Raw genomic sequence first — 18,168 nt, 5'->3', positions numbered from 1 at the left:
GTAAGTTTTTGTTTATTTTTTTTTTTTTGTATATTTAGTTATCTTCTTTTTTTTCTTTTTTGGAGGGCGGAAAACGTCTACGGGTTATCATCGCCTGGAATTTTTTTTTTTTTTTGTAAAAAAAGAAAGGAAAAGAAGACTAAATTAAAAAAAACTTATAAGTAATATCACAGCTAAAATTTAAATAAAACTAAAAGTAATAGAATTTAACAAAGTCCGAGATGGGTGTAAAGGGCCCATTCTCGGATAACAGAAAGACTAAAAACACTAACGTAAAAACTAACTTAAAACTAGGTTAACAGCTAAAATAATAAAAATGAAATAAAACTTAAAACTAATATCACTAAAGACTTCCAACTAGTATCACCAAAACCTTACAAGTAATATCATAGTCGGAGTTTTAAAAATACAATAAACTTATTTAAATGAAATATAAAAGTAAAAATAATAATAATAAACACTATGTAAAATTTAACAAAGTTCAACAGGGAGTGTAAAAGGCTCTCTTCTCGGATAACAGAATCAAAAACTAGCACAGGACAACAAAGATTTAAAACAAAAAAAAAAACTCATTGAAAACTCCTCCTATACCAAACATATACGCAACACTATTAATTTTTTTTGTATAAAATCAGCACTACGCAAAAATAGAAACATCCGGTCTAAAACTTCATATTGCCCAAGACGGCACGGATGTTTCTGGGAAATTTAAATTACGACGCAACGCCGCATAACATATGCAATCTACAAGTATGTGACGCACACTCATGCGGCCGTTTCATCGTACGCATAGGGGTGCGTGTCCTGCTGACATCAGGTATTCGTGTGTGACTCTCGTATGTTCTATCCGCAGTCGACAGAGGACCACTTCCTCGCGACGAGTATTTTTGCATGAGGAGTCCCATGGCAACACAGAATCTTTAATGTGCCGGAGTTTTTCATCAACGGTAGCCGTCCAGTCACTTTACCACTTGGTTCGAAGAGAAGTTTTGTAAAACTAATAAACTTAGAAGTAGAAACACGAGTGTGGAAAGGAGGTTGATTACATGCATCTTTAGCAGCGGAATCTGCATGTTCTTGTCTTTGATGTTAAAGACCGATTTATCTTTAAATCAGCGGCTTGCAGGCGGGAGTATAACCCGAATCTATGTTTCACCTCAACTGACTGCAAACGTCGGCCGCTGCTAATTACCCAAAGTTCTCTACGACTTTCCCCACAGCCCCACCGTCCACTTATTATACAGGTAGGTAGCAAAATTTTACTCGTGACCTCTGTACCCCGCCCTAGATGGAACTTCAAAAAGTCTAATTGGAAAAATTTTTTTAGAGATCTAGATAAATTCCTAGGTTGGATACAACCAATGAGCAACAACTATAGCAGATTTATTGGCGCAGTAACAAGTACCGCTAAGAAGTGCATCCATAGAGGGTTTCGCAGAGAATATATCCCAGGATGGTCCCAAAACAGCAAAGTTCTCAACCGAAGCTTCCTTGAGACGGGCGATCAAAAAGTGGCAGACGAGCTTCTCAATACTCTCGATCTGCAAGACAACAGAAAAGGTCAGAAACGGTGAGAAGCCTGAAAATTCAGACTTCGAGTCGTCATCTATGGACTCTGCTAAGAAAATTAGAAAGCAGAGCTTCTATTCAGAGACAAAAAACAATTATCTTCCCAAACACCGTAGCGTCCCACATAGTGGCTACGTCCAGAGCACCAAGAGACAGGGCGCACAAAATTGAGATAAAACGCGAACTAAGAAACTTAAGGAGGAAGGCAGAAGAGACTGAATACGCTCACCCTTTTACACTTGAAGAGATTGAGTCGGCGCTCAAAGATGTTGCTCCAGGCAAAGCAGCAGGGTTCGATGGTGTCAATCCGGAATTTTTATTAAACTTCGGAAAATACGCAAAACTATGGATGGTCAGATTCTTCACTGACATAATGCAGACCGGTAGCGTGCGTAGAGGGTTCAAGCGATCGAAAGTAGTAGCCATTTTAAAATCAGGGAAACCAGCAAACTTACCTAAGAGCTACAGGCTTATAGCATTGCTATCAGTGACATATAAATTACTAGAAAGGCTTAGCTTCAACAAAATCTGTCAGAGGATATATGATGTTATACCGATTGAACAAGCAGGCTTTAGGCCAAAACGAAGTTGTACCGACCAGGTTCTCTTGCTCACAACGTACATTGAAGCGGGGTTCCAAAGAAATCTTAAAACCTCTGCTGCATTCGTTGAGTTATCAGCCGCTTACGACACTGTCTGGAGAGAAGGCATGATGTGTAAGGTCCTCCGTGTAATCTCATGCAAACTAACAGCTCGCCTCCTTAATAACATGTTGAACAACAGAATGTTCTAAGTTATCATGGGATCCGATATAAGCACACCGAGGAAACTCAAGAAGGACCTGCCACAAGGGTCAGTACTTGCGCCTCTCTTTTTCAGCCTCAATGTTGCGGACATGCCAGAGACAAGATGTAAAAAGCATGGCTAAGCCGATAACTGGGTGCTAACAGTAAAATGTAGATTACTTGAAGAGTCGGAGGAGGTCCTGATGGATGACCTGGAGAAACTGGGAAGGTACTTCTGGAGATGACGCCTCCAACCAAATGCTAGTAAAACAGAGGTGTCATGCTTCCATCTGAGTAACAAGTTTGCTAATAGGGAGCTTAAAATTCTATTCGAGGATACATGGCTCTTTCACAATAAGATACCGAAATAGTTAGGCGTGACACTTGATAGAACGCTTTCATTTAAGGAGCACCTAATGAAAACTGCAGGGAAATTGAGAGTGAGAAACAGCATCATACATAAGCTCTGTGGAACGACGTGGGGAGCCTCGACTTCCACTATGCGCACATCGGCTCTGAACCTGGTATTCTCTGCTGCTGAATATTGTTCGCCAGTGTGACTTAACAGCCCTTATGTTCATAGATTTGATGTTCATCTTAATAACACTATGAGAATAATTGCCGGGGTTATCAGGTTTATTCCCGTGGAATGCCTCCCGGTATTGAGCCACATGCCACCCCCGAACCTACGCCGTATGAACGCTCTTGTAAGAGAGTACAAGAAGATTATGGACGATCGAAACCTGCCAATACATGAGGACATTGAGGATGCTAATCGTGATCGCCTTCGATCTAGGGAGCCACCTATAAAAACAACAATTGCTGCTACAGAGGACGGATTTAACCTAATTGACGCCTGGCGTCGAGAATGGACCACAAAGTAGGATAACCAAATCCCATGTATTACTCAAAGGACGCCGGGTTTTGACTTTCCACGTAAGACATGAGACATGGTCAACGCTAAACAGAATACGGACTCAGCATGGTAAATGGGCCTATTTCCTGTATAAATGGGACAAAACACCGACGCCGCTTTGTGAGTGTGGTGAAAATCAAACTGTCAGAGACATCACAGAAGTTTGCTCTAGGACAGTTTATGAAGGGAATCCAGAAGATTTCCTGATGGCGACTCCAGAACCAGTAGCATATATTAGTTTGTTAAATCTTTGTAATTTTGACCGTAATTGGTGTTATATTTTGGTGCCATACCCTAAATAAATAAATAAATATTATAAACCATATATAAATATTTATATAATATGTAGTAGGCAAATTTTTAATATTTGTCCGAACCCCTAACTGGAATAGGAGACGTCAGTGCTGAACGATTTACATTAAAAGTAAAAAAAATTTACTTGTACTGGCTCCACCATAATATTCAAGTTTCATTTATTGAACGACCGATTACGCATTTACTGCAGAGTCTTGAATTATCATCATAAATCCATTAAATTGATTTTGATATTCGCAAGGTATATAGATAATTTTTCAACTGAAAGACATTTGTTGATAGGAAATAAATAAAAAATCTATAAATTCAAAAAAAACATTTTTTATATTATTACTTTTAAAGTTAAAATTCAAATTCTGATTTATAATAAATTAATTTATATATATTCATAATTTACAATCCAGATAAACATACATCAATTACAATTTTTTTTTTTTTCATATAAAACGCTAATAATCAAATATCAATGCGGTCTGCTGTATGTTTCTCTCGTTTATCCATTTTTACCTTTTATAATTATTCTTCTGGGAAAAACTGAAATAAAGAAATATTATATAAAATGGACAGAAATAGATTCTTCTGCATTAAATGTTTAAAACATTAATATTACTCTTTTTTAAATGAACAAAGGAATAAGTTATCTGCATTATTGAGAAAACTAAAAAGCAGGAATCTCTGAATTCATATTGTAACGGAATTGCTTAGAAGGTATCTTGTTTAGTAATGGCCAAACTGTCGGTTTTTATAGTAATGAATAAGATCAATTACAGTATTTTCTTAAATTTACAGCTTAAGAAAAAGATGGCTAATAAAAGTTCTTATGTAGGAGAAGATTGTCTATAATCATTTTCTGATATCTTATAACTAAATTATTCAAACAACTGGTTTCCATAAATATCTCGATTGAGGTTTTTCCCACTAAGAAATTTAATAAAAAGTAGCTCAGTATTTTGTTTTATATGCCTAATGTGCACGTTACAATTTTTTTAACTGTGAACAGTTAAAAAGATTTTACAATTTAAAAGTAGTAAGCAACTACATGGCCCTGTGAGATGAGTATGATATGTATTGCTTGTAAATAAAACAAAATCTCGTGTGGACTCAGGAAGATCATTCCTGAAATGTGTCGTTAATTGAACTCCAACCATTTACGTACATCTGTTATCCACTGTGTAGTATAAAAATATGCTGTTAAATATCGGATTTTTGACTGCGATTTTTAAATTAGGTAACCAGATGGCTTAAAAAAGATTATGAAGTCAATGCTCTAATTTTTCTGTGATATAAAGGGATAAACAAACTATTAAATATATATTCCCTTACAAAAAAAAACAATTTTGTTTTTAATAAGATATTTATGTTATATCATAGAATTGATTAATTATTATACTACCAAAAAGAAGAAAAAGAGGTATATTATAATATATATATTATATATATATATTATATATATATATATATATATAATATATATATATATATATATATTGCAATATAGTTATTTTTTCCCTGTAACATAATAATTTTCTTATAGTATTTTATTATATATATATATATATATATATATATATATATATATATATATATATCCTATTTCAGTGATTACTTATTATTACACTAACAACTTGCAGTTAAACGAAACAGCTCTCTTCATATTCTAAGATTCTGAAATGACACAAAAACCACAAAGAAATGTAATTATACAAAGAAAAAGATTGAAGAGAAATGAAAAAGATGAAATCACATACATTCTTGATTATCATTACATCATTTCCCAAAATAAATGCAATTTTTACAGACCAAGAAAAACTTTTAGTGACAGAAATAAAAGCAACATATACACAGGTGATTTTAAAAAACGGAAAAGACTTCATATTTCAAAACCGAGAGATACTAGGACGTAGAAACAAATGCCGATCCCGTAATTTAAAAATCACTACTATATTTTGCATAGATGTCATTGCTGTGGCTTTTCTAGAATTTGTAAAAAGACTTTTTGCCGTGGCATTTTTTGTTTGTAAAAATATATCCTGATATAAAATCGATTAATAAAACATATTCTATACTACAAGTGTCTTTTTCACTGTATTCATTTCAAGAACTGACTCTGTCGTGAATAAATATTACTCTAATACAGCGGTTTTGAAACTACTACGCGTACCATTTCTGTAACGCAGACCAACTGCACAATACAAAAGCACTCTTGCAATAAAGGAAAATACAATTTTGTATTATATAATACAAAATTATTGGCACAATAGATTTTATTACGTTTATTAGTCATCAGATCATGTATCATGATTCATGTATCATGAATGTTTTGATAAAGTATAATACAAAGTATTTTATCATGCATTTACTTTTCCCTTAAAAACCATTGCAGAAAAAATGTACAACAATTTTGTATTATACATAATGTTCCGCAGAATTGTTAGTATAAAATCTCTTGATTATTATTAAGAGAACGGTTCTCAAATTTTTTAATGTATTATAACACAAATTATTTTATAGTGCCTTAATTTTGAAGAAATTATTTGTCTATTGCAACAATATGAATACCAGTTATTCGGCTAGCAAAACTGAACACTCAGCTCCGACGGCTTCCTACATGCCTTGGCGTTGTTGTCTGATTCATTCATGAATCGCATCACATATATACGAACAAGTATTTTCATGGCCTCGATAAAAGGATTGCCAACTTTTCTCCAGGAGTTAAGCGTCGTGGTAATTCTACAGATAAACGGATAAGGTGATTTACATATTTGCGATTGTTTCGAAAATGTTGTTGTTTTACTTTGTAGTTTGATAAAATTAAATTGCTGCCGGTGTCTGTGGCGCGAGTGGTAGCGTCTCGGCATTTCATTTGGAGGTCCCAGGTGTGAATTCCGGGCAAGCATGGCAATTTTAAACGCTATAAAAATTGTCATTCAGCATGGAGATTAAAAAACAAAAAATTGTATGATTATGTGGGCATACTAATTTAGGAAAAATATAGAAACAAGGGAAGCAATTTTAGCATTCAGATTAATGGTAGATTAATGGTCGACATCCATGTCGACTTATATTGTGATACGTGGATGGATAAATGGTTTAACAGAGCAACGATGGATGTAACATCGCCACTTAAAAACCCTGTACCATCAAGTCTATTTTGGAATCAGAATTTGCAATGAGTCAAGATCTTTTTCCTACTAAAAAAAAAAAAGTCGTAAGAAGATATGAATCTGAATTCAATTTTATTGATTTTACTGTCCATGGATGAGCTATAATCTCGATGCGTAATCTGTTTTGAAATGTTTTCAAACCAAAGAATGCAACCATCATTATTAAAACTGTATCTTAGTACTTAGCATTGAACGTTAGAAAACAAACCTAACAATCATTTTTTCGAAAATGGTCAAACATAAAATACACAAGGGATATTACACAAAAAGCAGCTGTGTCGTCTTTCTTAGTGAATTTTAGAATGGTACAATTTGGAAGAGCTCATAAGCTCATACAATCACGGAACAATTACAACTGCACAGCTGCTTTAAATTTGGTGACTTATCTGTTGAGTCAATTGTCAGCTAATCAACTCGATACAATACCTTCTTTATCAAATGACCCGCAGAATTGAAGGCATGGCATCTAACGTTAAAGAGATGTTAATACCTTAAGTAAAACCACAAAATTTTTATGTTGAATATTTATTCAATGCAAATTACATCTGCTTAAATAATCAAAATCTGAATGTCATCTGTGCAGAAAATAGACTGCACTAAAAGCAGTGCGTTATCTTCTGCTTTGAGGGTGTTCGACCAATGACAGGAAAATATGGTGATATTCGCACCAAAGTAAAGTCGTTCCGAAAAATTATATTCTCATTAATTGCAACGTCCACACAGTATACGGATACCTGAATAATTAAAACTGTTCTCAGGAGGCCGTCAAAGTGGTCAACTTATGAAATTTCGGAGTTTGAACTCTGTTTATTTTTGAAACTTTGTTATGTAATGGGCAATGACCACATTCAGTTATTGATATACACGGAGGTGAAATGGCTTTAATTAGGAAACATTTTAAGCAGGGTATTTGAGCTACATTCAGATGCGCTGTAGTTCCTAATGGAAACTGATCATGAACTATGTAATCGATTGATAGATGACCTGTCAATTACAACACTAGCCTACTCATCAAATACTTTTAAACGCATTAATGAATTAAATTAAGTTTGTTAGGTGAAACAACAACAAATCGATTTTCAATTGACGGCAAAATAGACATTTACAAAAAATATTTTAATAATAAATAATAGTGTTTCGAATGAAAATTTTCAGTCTTTTACAAATTTCAAACATTTTTGTCACTACAGAAAATTGAAATGAAAGATAATATCATAAATAATATAAAATGCCTTCGCCTAATTAAAAAAAAAATTGAAGAATAATTTAAAGAAAACAATTCCAAATTTCTATGATACAAACCACATTCACACTGGAAACATTCCTTCCTGAAACCCTAAATACGAAACAGAATCTTTGGTTGAACTATCTTGCGATGAGAATTTGGAAATGGAATTTACTAAATTAGATATAGGATATTTTTAATTCTACTTTTTACCATGTATCTTTGTAAAACTAAATTTCTTGCTGCTGTGACATTAAGAAATAGATTTATAATAAATTGAACCTTGACCAAACTTTATGCGTAGGTAAGGAAGACATAAACGCCCATATGGACATTACTCAATATTCTGAGTACTGCGCAGCTGAAGAAATGGAAAACTATAGTTGTTTCCCCAAGAAAATATAACCCTCTGAATTTTCATGTAACAAAGATGGAGGCACCTTCCTTGGCTAAATATTCCAGTGGGCAGGTAAACTAGCCCCCGTTCGGATCTCTGGGTGGGGACTACTATGGAAGGGGTCACCAGAAAATAAAAATAACACTCTACGCGTCGGAGCGTAGAATGTTAGAAGTCTGAAAAGTGTTTGTGGGTTGGGAAATTTAAAGAGGAAATGGATAAGTTAAATTTATATGTAGTAGGAATTAGCGAGGTTTGGTGGGAAAAGGAAAACGACTTTTGCTCAGGAGATTTTAGAATAGTTAACTCAGCTTCAAATAAAGGGCAGGCATGAGTAGGTTTTGTAATGAACAAGAAAATAGGGAAGAGAGTTGAGTATTTCAAAATGCCAGCGATAGAATCATTATAATAAGGATAAAACTAAGACCTAAACCGAAAACAATTGTTAACGTCTATATGCCTACAACTACCCATGATGATGATGATATAGAATGTGTATACGAAGAAATAGACGAAGCAATTAAACATATAAAAGGGGATGAAAATTTAATAATATTTGTAGATTGGAATACAAACATTGGGAAAGACAAGGAAGGAAATATTGTGGGTGAATAAGGGCTGGGAAAAAGGAATGAAAGAGGGGACCGATTCATTGAGCTTTACAAGAAGTATAATTTAGTAATTCCCATCATCCAGTTTGCAAATCATAATAGAAGAATATACACATGGAAAAATCTAGGTGATACTTCAAGGTATGAGATAGATTATATTATGGTTAAGCAAAGATTTAGAAATCAACTTGTCGACTGCAAAGTTTACCCTGGAGCAGACATTGACAGCGACCATAATTAATTGATAATGAAATGTAGATTGGGGTTTAAAATCCTAAAGAAAAGATATTAGATGAATCAGTGAAAATTAGAGAAGCTTCAGGATGAAGAAGTAAAGAAGATTTTATAGGAGGATATCGCAAGAGGTCTGAATAAAAAAGATAAGGTAGAAATGTAGAAAAAGAATGAGAGAATGTTAAAAAGGAAATTCTTAAATCAGCAGAAGCTACCTTAGGCAGAACAAGAAGAACTGGTGGCAAACTTTGGATTTCAGAGGATATATTGCAGCTCATGACGTAGAAAATATAAGAATGCTGGTAATCAAGAACGTAAAAGAACTATCGACAATTAAGAAATACTGTAAACAAGAATTGCAAACTAGCGAAAGAAGAGTGGATTAAAGAAAACTGTTCAGAAGTGGAAAGATAAATGAGCATTTGCAAAATAAACAGAGCATATAGGAAAGTCCAGGAAAATTTGGGTATACATAAATTAAAATCTAATAACTAGTTTAAAAAAATAATACACCAATTTAGTACGAAAAGAAAAGTCGATAGGTGGGTGGAATATATTGAAGAGTTAGCCGGAGGAAATGAATTAGAAACTGGAGTTAAAGAGGAAGAAGAGGAGATCGAAGTTTATGAGAAGGGAAATACAACAATGAGATTTGAATTTAAGAGAGCATTAACAGATTTGAATGGCAGAAAAGGACTTGGAATAGACGGGACGCGATATCTGCAGATTAATGTGCAGTGCAGGTGAGGAAGGGATAGATAGATTATACAAACTGGTGTGTTATATTTACGGGAAAAGGGAAGTACCGGTAGCCTTCAAAAAGAGTGCTATTTTCATGATACCAAAGAAAGCAGTAGCAGATAAGTGTAAAGAATACAGAACTATTAGCTAAACTTTTCATGCGTAAAAAATCTTAATTTGAATTTAGGAAAAATATAGTAACAAGGGAAGCAATTTTATCATTCAGATTAATGGTAGAATGAAAAATTAAAGAAAGACCAGCCAACATACTTGGCATTTACAGATTTAGAAAAGGCATTTCATAACGTAGACTTGAATAAAATGTTCATAATTTTAAAAAAATTAGGTTTCAAATAAAGAGATAGAAGAACAATTGCTAACATTTACAGGAACCAAACTGCAATAATGTAAAAACCAAACTGTAATAGACGAAGAACATAAGAAAGAAGCTGAAATGAAAAAGGGAGTCCGACAAGGATGTACCCTAATCTCGTTCCTTTTTAATTTTTATATAGAACTAGCTGTTAATGAAGTTAAAGAACAATTTAGATCCGGAGTAACAGTAAAAGTTGAAAAGATAAATATTTTACGATTTACTAATGATATGGTAATTCTGGCCGAGATTAAAAAAGATTTAGAAGAAAGAGTAAATGGCATGAATGAAGACCTACGCATGAACTACCGCTTGAAAATAAACAAGAACAAAACGAAAGTAATGATATGTAGTAGAAATAATACAGATAGATCATTGAACATAATAATAGGAGAAGAAAAGATTACTGAAGTAGAAGAATATTGTTATTCGGGAAGTAAAATTACTAAAGACGGACGAAGCAGCAGGAGCGATATAAAATGCCGCATAGCACAAGAAAAACGAGCTTTCACAGAAAAATATAATTCTGTTTCCTCAAAAATTAATTTAAACGTCAGAAAAATATTTTTGAAGGTATATGTTTGGATTGTAGCTTTATATGGAAGTGAAACTTGGAGGATTGGCGTACCTGAGAAAAAAAATATTAGAAGCTTTTGAAATGTGGAGCTGTTGAAGAATGTTAAAAAACAGATAGTGGACATAGTGACAAATGAAGAGGTGTTGCAGCAAATTGATGAAGAGGGAAGCGTTTGGAAAAATGTAAGTAAATGAATAGATAAACTTATAGCCCCATACTAAGGCATCTTGGGCAGTAATATAGGGCATCTTGGCCTTAATATTGGAGGGACATGTAAATGGAAAAAATTGTGCAGGTACGCAACGTTTGGAATATGTAAAACAAATTGATAGGGATGTAGGATACAAGGCGTATATCGAAATGAAATGACTGGCACTAGATAGGGAATCTTGGAGAGTTGCATCAAACCAGCCAAATGATTGAAGATCAGAAAAAGAAATTAATTTATCTAAAGATTAATGTAACAGTTTACACAGTACTGCGTAAAATTATTACAAAAATAGGTAAATATTCGTACCAAGAGAAAAGCACGATATAAAAATAAAATTATATAAATCGATTGTATGAAATCAGAAATTAAATAATTTTATTTGTTAAAATTTCATGTAAAAATTATTTCTGTAAGTATTTCATAGAGATATTGGGCGAATAGGATTTTTGGCTAACTTTTATCGTCTTTGTTGTTGCCTATGTGAAAGACATTGGAGAAGGATAGCAACACTTATTCCAAAATCTATTTATTTACAAGTTCTTAAAAATTGTAAATGATAATTTTTAAAACGTAAAAATCAACTGGTGAGCCTTAAGAAATTTCTTATCTCAAAATTTTAAAACATTTTCATTGACTTATCCTAAAAAAATAATCTCTACATAGTAATTATCAATGAAATGGCTGCATTTGTTAAATATAATGTATTTATTGATAACCTTCATAACCGAATAAATTAGAAGACCCATTAAATATTAATGAAAAACCGGTGGAAATAATGCATATTCTTCAAAGAAATTAAACTTTGATTTGGTTGTGTAATCCAGAAATATACGCTAATTTATTACACATAATAATTTACGAATTGGTGGAGTTTTTTGAGATTTAATGAGTATTAAATAACTAAATCTTTAAGAATATAAATAATTATAAAAATTAAAAAAAAGCGAATAAAGTACAATCTATCAGAAAAAAAATTATTTACCTTATTATTAACTGGTTTCTGAGTCACTAAATACCTCAAACCAGTAATGTGATTATTCTGTTGGTTTTTTAAATGATAACCACTGACAGTGAACTTGTATGATTGATAGAGAGGTATACTTCTGACATCACTTAAGCTACTGTCATATCTGGGTACCTGGAAATGAACAAATTTTTATATTAAAAATAAGTAATTAAAGGATAATAACAAATTAATTTAATTAAGGAATATTTGTGCAAATATTAATAAAAAAATTAAAATTTAAAAAGTTTGTAATTAATATACTCTCTCACCACTCACTCACTCTCTCTCTCACTCCCACTATATCTCTCTAGTATATATATATATATATATATATATATATATATATAGATCTCGCGTACGTTACAATTAATTAACTCAGACTGACGACTGAAGAATGAAAACTGGATGACCACAATAATGACGATGAACTTTATTAAATAATTTTGCTGGAGCTGCTGCTTCGTCAGGAATCCAGTGTATACGAACTAGCAGTGAACTTTCAATTCCCACCCTAGGGAGAAGAACACCCACCTGTTGTTCTCTTGTCATCCGGATATTCATCTCCGGCCATCACCTGTCTGATTGCCACATCACCCCCTCCGTTCCTATCCATGAGTGGCTTAATCGGAGGACGTCTTCTTGCTTCAAACTGATTATATTCTATAGTCATCAGTCTGGCCACATGAGATGCCACCGATGCAGTAGTCTCGAGTGTCATCCACATCGGTAAATTCCGCCCTGGTAAAGTTTTGCCTTCGAAGAAGACATCAGACACCTAACTCTACCACGTAGCCCTCAAGAACTGCTAAACCCACGGAAGATCAAAGACCCCGCGCCTAAATCTACATATTCTATCATCATCTAAACCGTATGTACCCATTATAAAAACCATTTCAATAAATTTCAGGCTACAATCGCATATTAATAATTCAGTTAAAATTCATGCCACGACAACATATTAATTTAGTGATTGGAGTGCTCCCAGTGAGGAAAAATGTCGCAGAGAACCTCAGGTCTAGTCTGTTCGGGAGCTGAATATAACCTCCAGTCTTGCTTTTTAGCTCCAACTATAAGGACCTTCTATTTGCAGCTAGGTTGATCGCAGCCAACATTTACTTATTTGCTTCATATTGTGCATTCCAATTCAACAAAGCGCCATGCTAAGTCAGTAAATTCATACATTTTTTTTTATTACTGACTGCTCCCCTGGGCCGGTCCGAATGGTTGGTATTACGCCACCCAGGGAAGTGCCTGTTATACTCTAATGGGCCTCCCCACCTACCGGCTGTATGTCCGGCAAGGCAGGTCGGCCCACCGGTCAGGTCTTTTGAGTCTCATTTGCCCTTCTGTATCGCTACGCCATATATTGGAAAGTCGTGACGCATCGATGGGTCTTTTACACTTGTGTAGACCTATTCTCCCTCCGAGTCCCCAATGGATCCTTGGAACTGACACACCTAAGCATGCCAGCCCTCACCACTGGGGCTATCCACCCTACCCTAATCTATTCACTCAGAAGCCCAGTTTCCTCTCGTCTTCGTTTTTTACTGTTAAGATATTCCTGATAGTTCCTTCAATTCTAATCCAATTGTCCTCACTATGTAGCATGTTACTCGTAATCTCCTCAGGTCTCATCGGTGATAAATTTGTGTCCCGTCTATTTTGTATCCATCTGATGCATTCCTTGAAGGTATGGTCTGCATCGTCCTCAATGCTGCAGCACATACAGGCCAGCGTTTGTCTTCTCCCAACTCTGTGAAGGTAATAATTAAAATTACCGTGGCCCGCATAGTACTGCGGCAAAAAGAAGTCCACCTTCCCGTGTTTCCTATTGATCCAACTCTCAAGGTCAGGGATTAGCTGTTTTGTCCTGCTAGCAGGTCCTACCGCTCTCCACTTTCTTTCCACCTAGTTATCAGCCTATGCTTAGCCTCCTGAGTTTCCAGTCCTTGCGATATCTGTACCTTGTAATGGGCCATTAGGTCGATTGGAGGTACTGCTGCCAAGACGCAAAGTGCCTCACAGGAGACTGTTCTGTAAGCGGAAACCACTCCCAGCAACAGCATCCTATGCGTTCTCACAAGTATATTTTTGTTTTTCTTGATTCGTTATGATGTCCACCATACAGGCACTGCATACAATAATGATGATACAACTGCCGATGCTGTCACCTTTCTTTTGGACGCTCTAGGAGCCTTCTTTGTTGATATGATCATATTTAACCCTTTTATCATATTATCCGCTTTATTGCATATAATATAAATATGTTCAGAAAAGGCGCAATTTCTCTGAAAGGGAATTCTCAGATATTTCAGGCAGCTTGTCTCCATTATTTCCTGTCCATTCACCACAATCTTCAGACGTTCTATAACTCTGCTACCAGTAAACGTGATGAACTTACATTTATTAATTGATAACGTAAGTCGCTTTTATTGCAACCATTCATGTATCTTTGCAAGCGCCATATTGGCCTTTTCCTGCACCACCAATCCCGTATTGCCCTGTACAAGGACTGCCAAATTATCCGCATAGGCTATTGTTTCCACACCATGCGGATAGTCCAATTGTAGAACATCATCTTAGGACCCAAAACCGAACCTTGGGGAACTCTACCGTATATATTGAATATCAATTCTCCTTCTTGTGAATTCACTGTACGTCCTTTCTGAAAGGTATTTCGCCACCTGGCTCCTCAAGTACGAGCTGATGTTTTTTGCCTGTAATGCCCTATGAATCTGACTCCACTTTACTGTGCCGAAAGCATTTCTAACATCTAAGGAGACAAGAATCGGAATTCTTCTAGTTCTTCATGTACCACTTTTTACTTCATGTACCAATTTATTACCTTGTTGGCAGCTAATACGGTGGAGCGTCCCCTCCAAAAACCAAATTGATTTGGTCTAATCCCTTCACCTTCTTCAACTTCTCTAATAATTCTGGCGGCCTACATTTTTTCAATCGCCTTTCCCAGATTGTTCAATAGACTAAGTGGTCTATACTTCACTTGACCTTGTTCATCATTACTTTTTGGGAGGAAGACCACTCTGGCCTCCCACCAACATCTGGGAAAAGAATCCCTTTCAAGCCCATAACTGGCCAAGTCCGTCATTTCCTAAGGCAACTTCTTTATTAAGCCTTTCAGTATGGCTGCTGGTATGCCATTTATGCCAGGGCTCTTCTTATTACCTAGCTATCCAATTGCACAAGCCAACTCGGCAGGCGTAAATCGTCTAGGTTCAAACTCTGGCAAAATAACTCCAATTTCTTCTTCACATGGAAAAAGTTCTTTAAACTGAACCTCTGCTTGACGTTTACTGAGTGTTGGTAGACGCCTGCCGAATTTCTTCGTTACTATTTTGTAGGCTTGGCCCCAGGTATCCTTGTCCAAGTCCTCCAACAATCTCATCCAATGATCCCTCTTCGACTTTTTGATTGAACTGTTTAGCACTCTTCTCGTTTGAACATATGAGTGGACTGCCATGTCATATTCCTGACCACCTCTAATTCTAAGCCTTTGTTTTTTCCTTCTAGCTTTTTGTAATTCCGAATTATTATTATATCTATATTTTGTTCTATAGCCAGTTCATTTATCAAGTCAAGGGACAACGAGTTCCTGTTTGTGTTTGCTAGAAGTACTTTAAGCATTACTGTTACTAGTGCATGACCAGGCTCCCGTTCTCTGGTCTTGACTGCCACAGTTCAGGCAGTTTTTGGGTTCCCGAAAGTCCACTATTTTGTGACCCCTCCCCCCCCCCCACCAGTTAAAACCGTGATCCATATTATCAGGGCCCTTACAGTCTTGCCTGCAATTGCCTGAACCCCAGCATCGTAAAAGTTATCTTCTTCTTCCCTAATAAAGGCTCTGCAGTTGACCCAGCCAATACGTATTCTTTGTTCAACTAGTTTGCAGGCAGACCTATGCGTTGTCACAACTGTAACATTTTGCGTTTCCGCATAACCTGACCTAACAGATGAGATCCTCGTCTGATCTTTATCTTCAACTCTGGCCATAACCGCACCCAATATCTCATCTTCAGACGTGTCATGTTCTGTGTCTCTAATGTGAACCACATTGCGTCTGCATGCACGTGTCCTGATATCAACCTGCAGATCCGCCGCCTTGTCACGAAGAATATTAGTGAAGTCTACTACCTTTTGTGCGCCCTGAATCCTCACAAATAGTTCTTCGTTTCTACCTTTTCTTAATGATATGACGTCCTTCGCCTCATCAATGTCTGCAGCAGAATTCATAGTTCTTAATAATTCTGCATAAGACTTTCCAGCAGCCTTAACCACAATTGTTCGGCTGTCTTCCGCCGGAGGAGTAGCCCTTTTAATTTGACTTTGGCCGAGCCTAGTTTGTGCCTCCCTGCTAACCGTGTGCATAGTCAGTACTTTAACCGGTTCTTGTCTGTCCCTTGCTAAGTAAGAAATTATCTTTTTAGCATAATTGCCTATATTATTATTAGACAATATAAATGACACATTGTTTGATTGTGCCATAATCTCCTTTATGGCTCTTAAAACAACACCCATTGTGAGTCTGATGAATCGTAAAAAATTATATATTTACATTTCCTTACATCGGACGAATTGTCACCAATAATTGTTAATTCATCACGAAGAATTTCGCCAGCTTTATATCTTGGCCTCCGTGTTTCAGTATTTTCTCCTGTATTCATTTTATTTATATAGCTAATACTACATGTGTCACCCACCTCTGAGGGCAACTCTGTAACAGATTTCAGTTTTTCTCTCAAGAAGTTAGGCCATTTTCTTGGTAACAACTCTAATAATTCGTGCTCTTCTAACTCTTTGGCCAGTATTTGCTCTAAATCACTCTCCACGACCACTATGTCTGTCTGTGTAGCCTGTGTGAATTTTTCAAGAGGGGATGACAGCTCAGTAAGAGCATTTATCCCCTCATAGATCTTTTTCAACTCTTGCTCATGAGTTCCTATATACTTGGCCAAACCTGGCCCCATATGTTGTTTTAAGGAGAGCATAGCTATACCAAGGTGGTAAATAAGACTCCCCAGAGTGACTGGTGAGACGTCTTCTTTTTCAGAGGACCCCTGCTGGGCCCTCTTCTTACCTTTTGCCTCAGTCTTTTACCTGCCATCTTCTGAGATCTGGTACTTTGTGATGATGTACCCTCTAGTGGAAGAGACCCTCTTCTACGCATCATGTATTCCCGGACTCAGTGACCGACCCAAGTCCAACGGTGTAGGGGCCAAAAAAAAAAAAAAAAATATATATATATATATATATATATATAAATGATAGATTGATAAACTAAGCCTTTTTTTTTTTTTTTTGACGCTCTACTCTCCTGGGCCGGTCGGACAGGTTGGTATTACGCCTCCCAGGGGAGTGTCTGCTATACTCTAACGAGCCTTCCCGCCTACCGGCTGTATGTCCGGCATGACAGGTAGGCTCGCCGGTCAGATCTTTTGAGTAATTATTTTTGCCCTCTTTTCTGACAATACGCCATACCATGATTTGTCTTGACGTAGTATCGGGTCTTTTCTCTTTTATTTAATTTAATTTTGCAATTATTCCCCTAACCTAATTTCCCATGGAGTCCCGAGTGGATCATTGAAGCCGGCATACCTCAGCATGCCGACACTCACTACTGGGGCTGTCCGTCCTTCCCTATCACTATCCCTAAAAACCTAGTGTCCTCTCATCCGCATCCTTCTGTGATATAACCCCCCTCGCGAAGTCCGCCACCTTCCTTCAATTATTCTCGTTGACCATCATATATCTAAATACTTCTATGGGGCTTTTCCCATCAATTCCTGAGGTGGCCCTGAGTGTTCTCCATTTTCACACTCAAAAAAGGTGTGTTCGGTACTATCTTCTATCCGAAAATACATGCAGCCCGGTTTGAACCCGAATTGAAAACAACTCAAGATAACCACTACTAACTCACACTAAGCACTGCGACCAGCAGTCAAACTATGAACCTTATTGCCAATAGCAATAAGGCCATTCAAATAAAAAATTCAATAAAAAAAAGTCAGTCCGCAACCAAAAATCAC

General features: G+C 36.0%; 1 protein-coding gene across 4 annotated transcripts in view; it reads right to left on the bottom strand.

The window, feature by feature from the left end:
- Nucleotides 1–3,893: 3,893 nt before the first annotated feature.
- The window catches only part of LOC142317270 (uncharacterized), a 134,480-nt gene continuing 120,205 nt past the window's right edge, over nt 3,894–18,168 (bottom strand). For 3 of the 4 annotated variants that reach the window (XM_075353679.1, XM_075353682.1, XM_075353681.1), the window contains 2 exons: nt 12,101–12,256; nt 3,894–4,119 (listed from right to left, as the gene is read on the bottom strand). In XM_075353679.1, the coding sequence (XP_075209794.1) occupies nt 4,102–4,119; nt 12,101–12,256 (174 nt within the window). In that variant the 3' untranslated portion in view covers nt 3,894–4,101. Of the gene's footprint in view, nt 4,120–5,220; nt 5,251–12,100; nt 12,257–18,168 lie in introns of those variants that run through there. The other variant, XM_075353680.1, reaches the window with a different exon arrangement.

Source organism: Lycorma delicatula, chromosome 1, assembly GCF_047948215.1.
Source record: "Lycorma delicatula isolate Av1 chromosome 1, ASM4794821v1, whole genome shotgun sequence".
NCBI classification, from domain to species: domain Eukaryota; kingdom Metazoa; phylum Arthropoda; class Insecta; order Hemiptera; family Fulgoridae; genus Lycorma; species Lycorma delicatula.
This window is presented reverse-complemented; position numbering and strand designations above follow the sequence as displayed.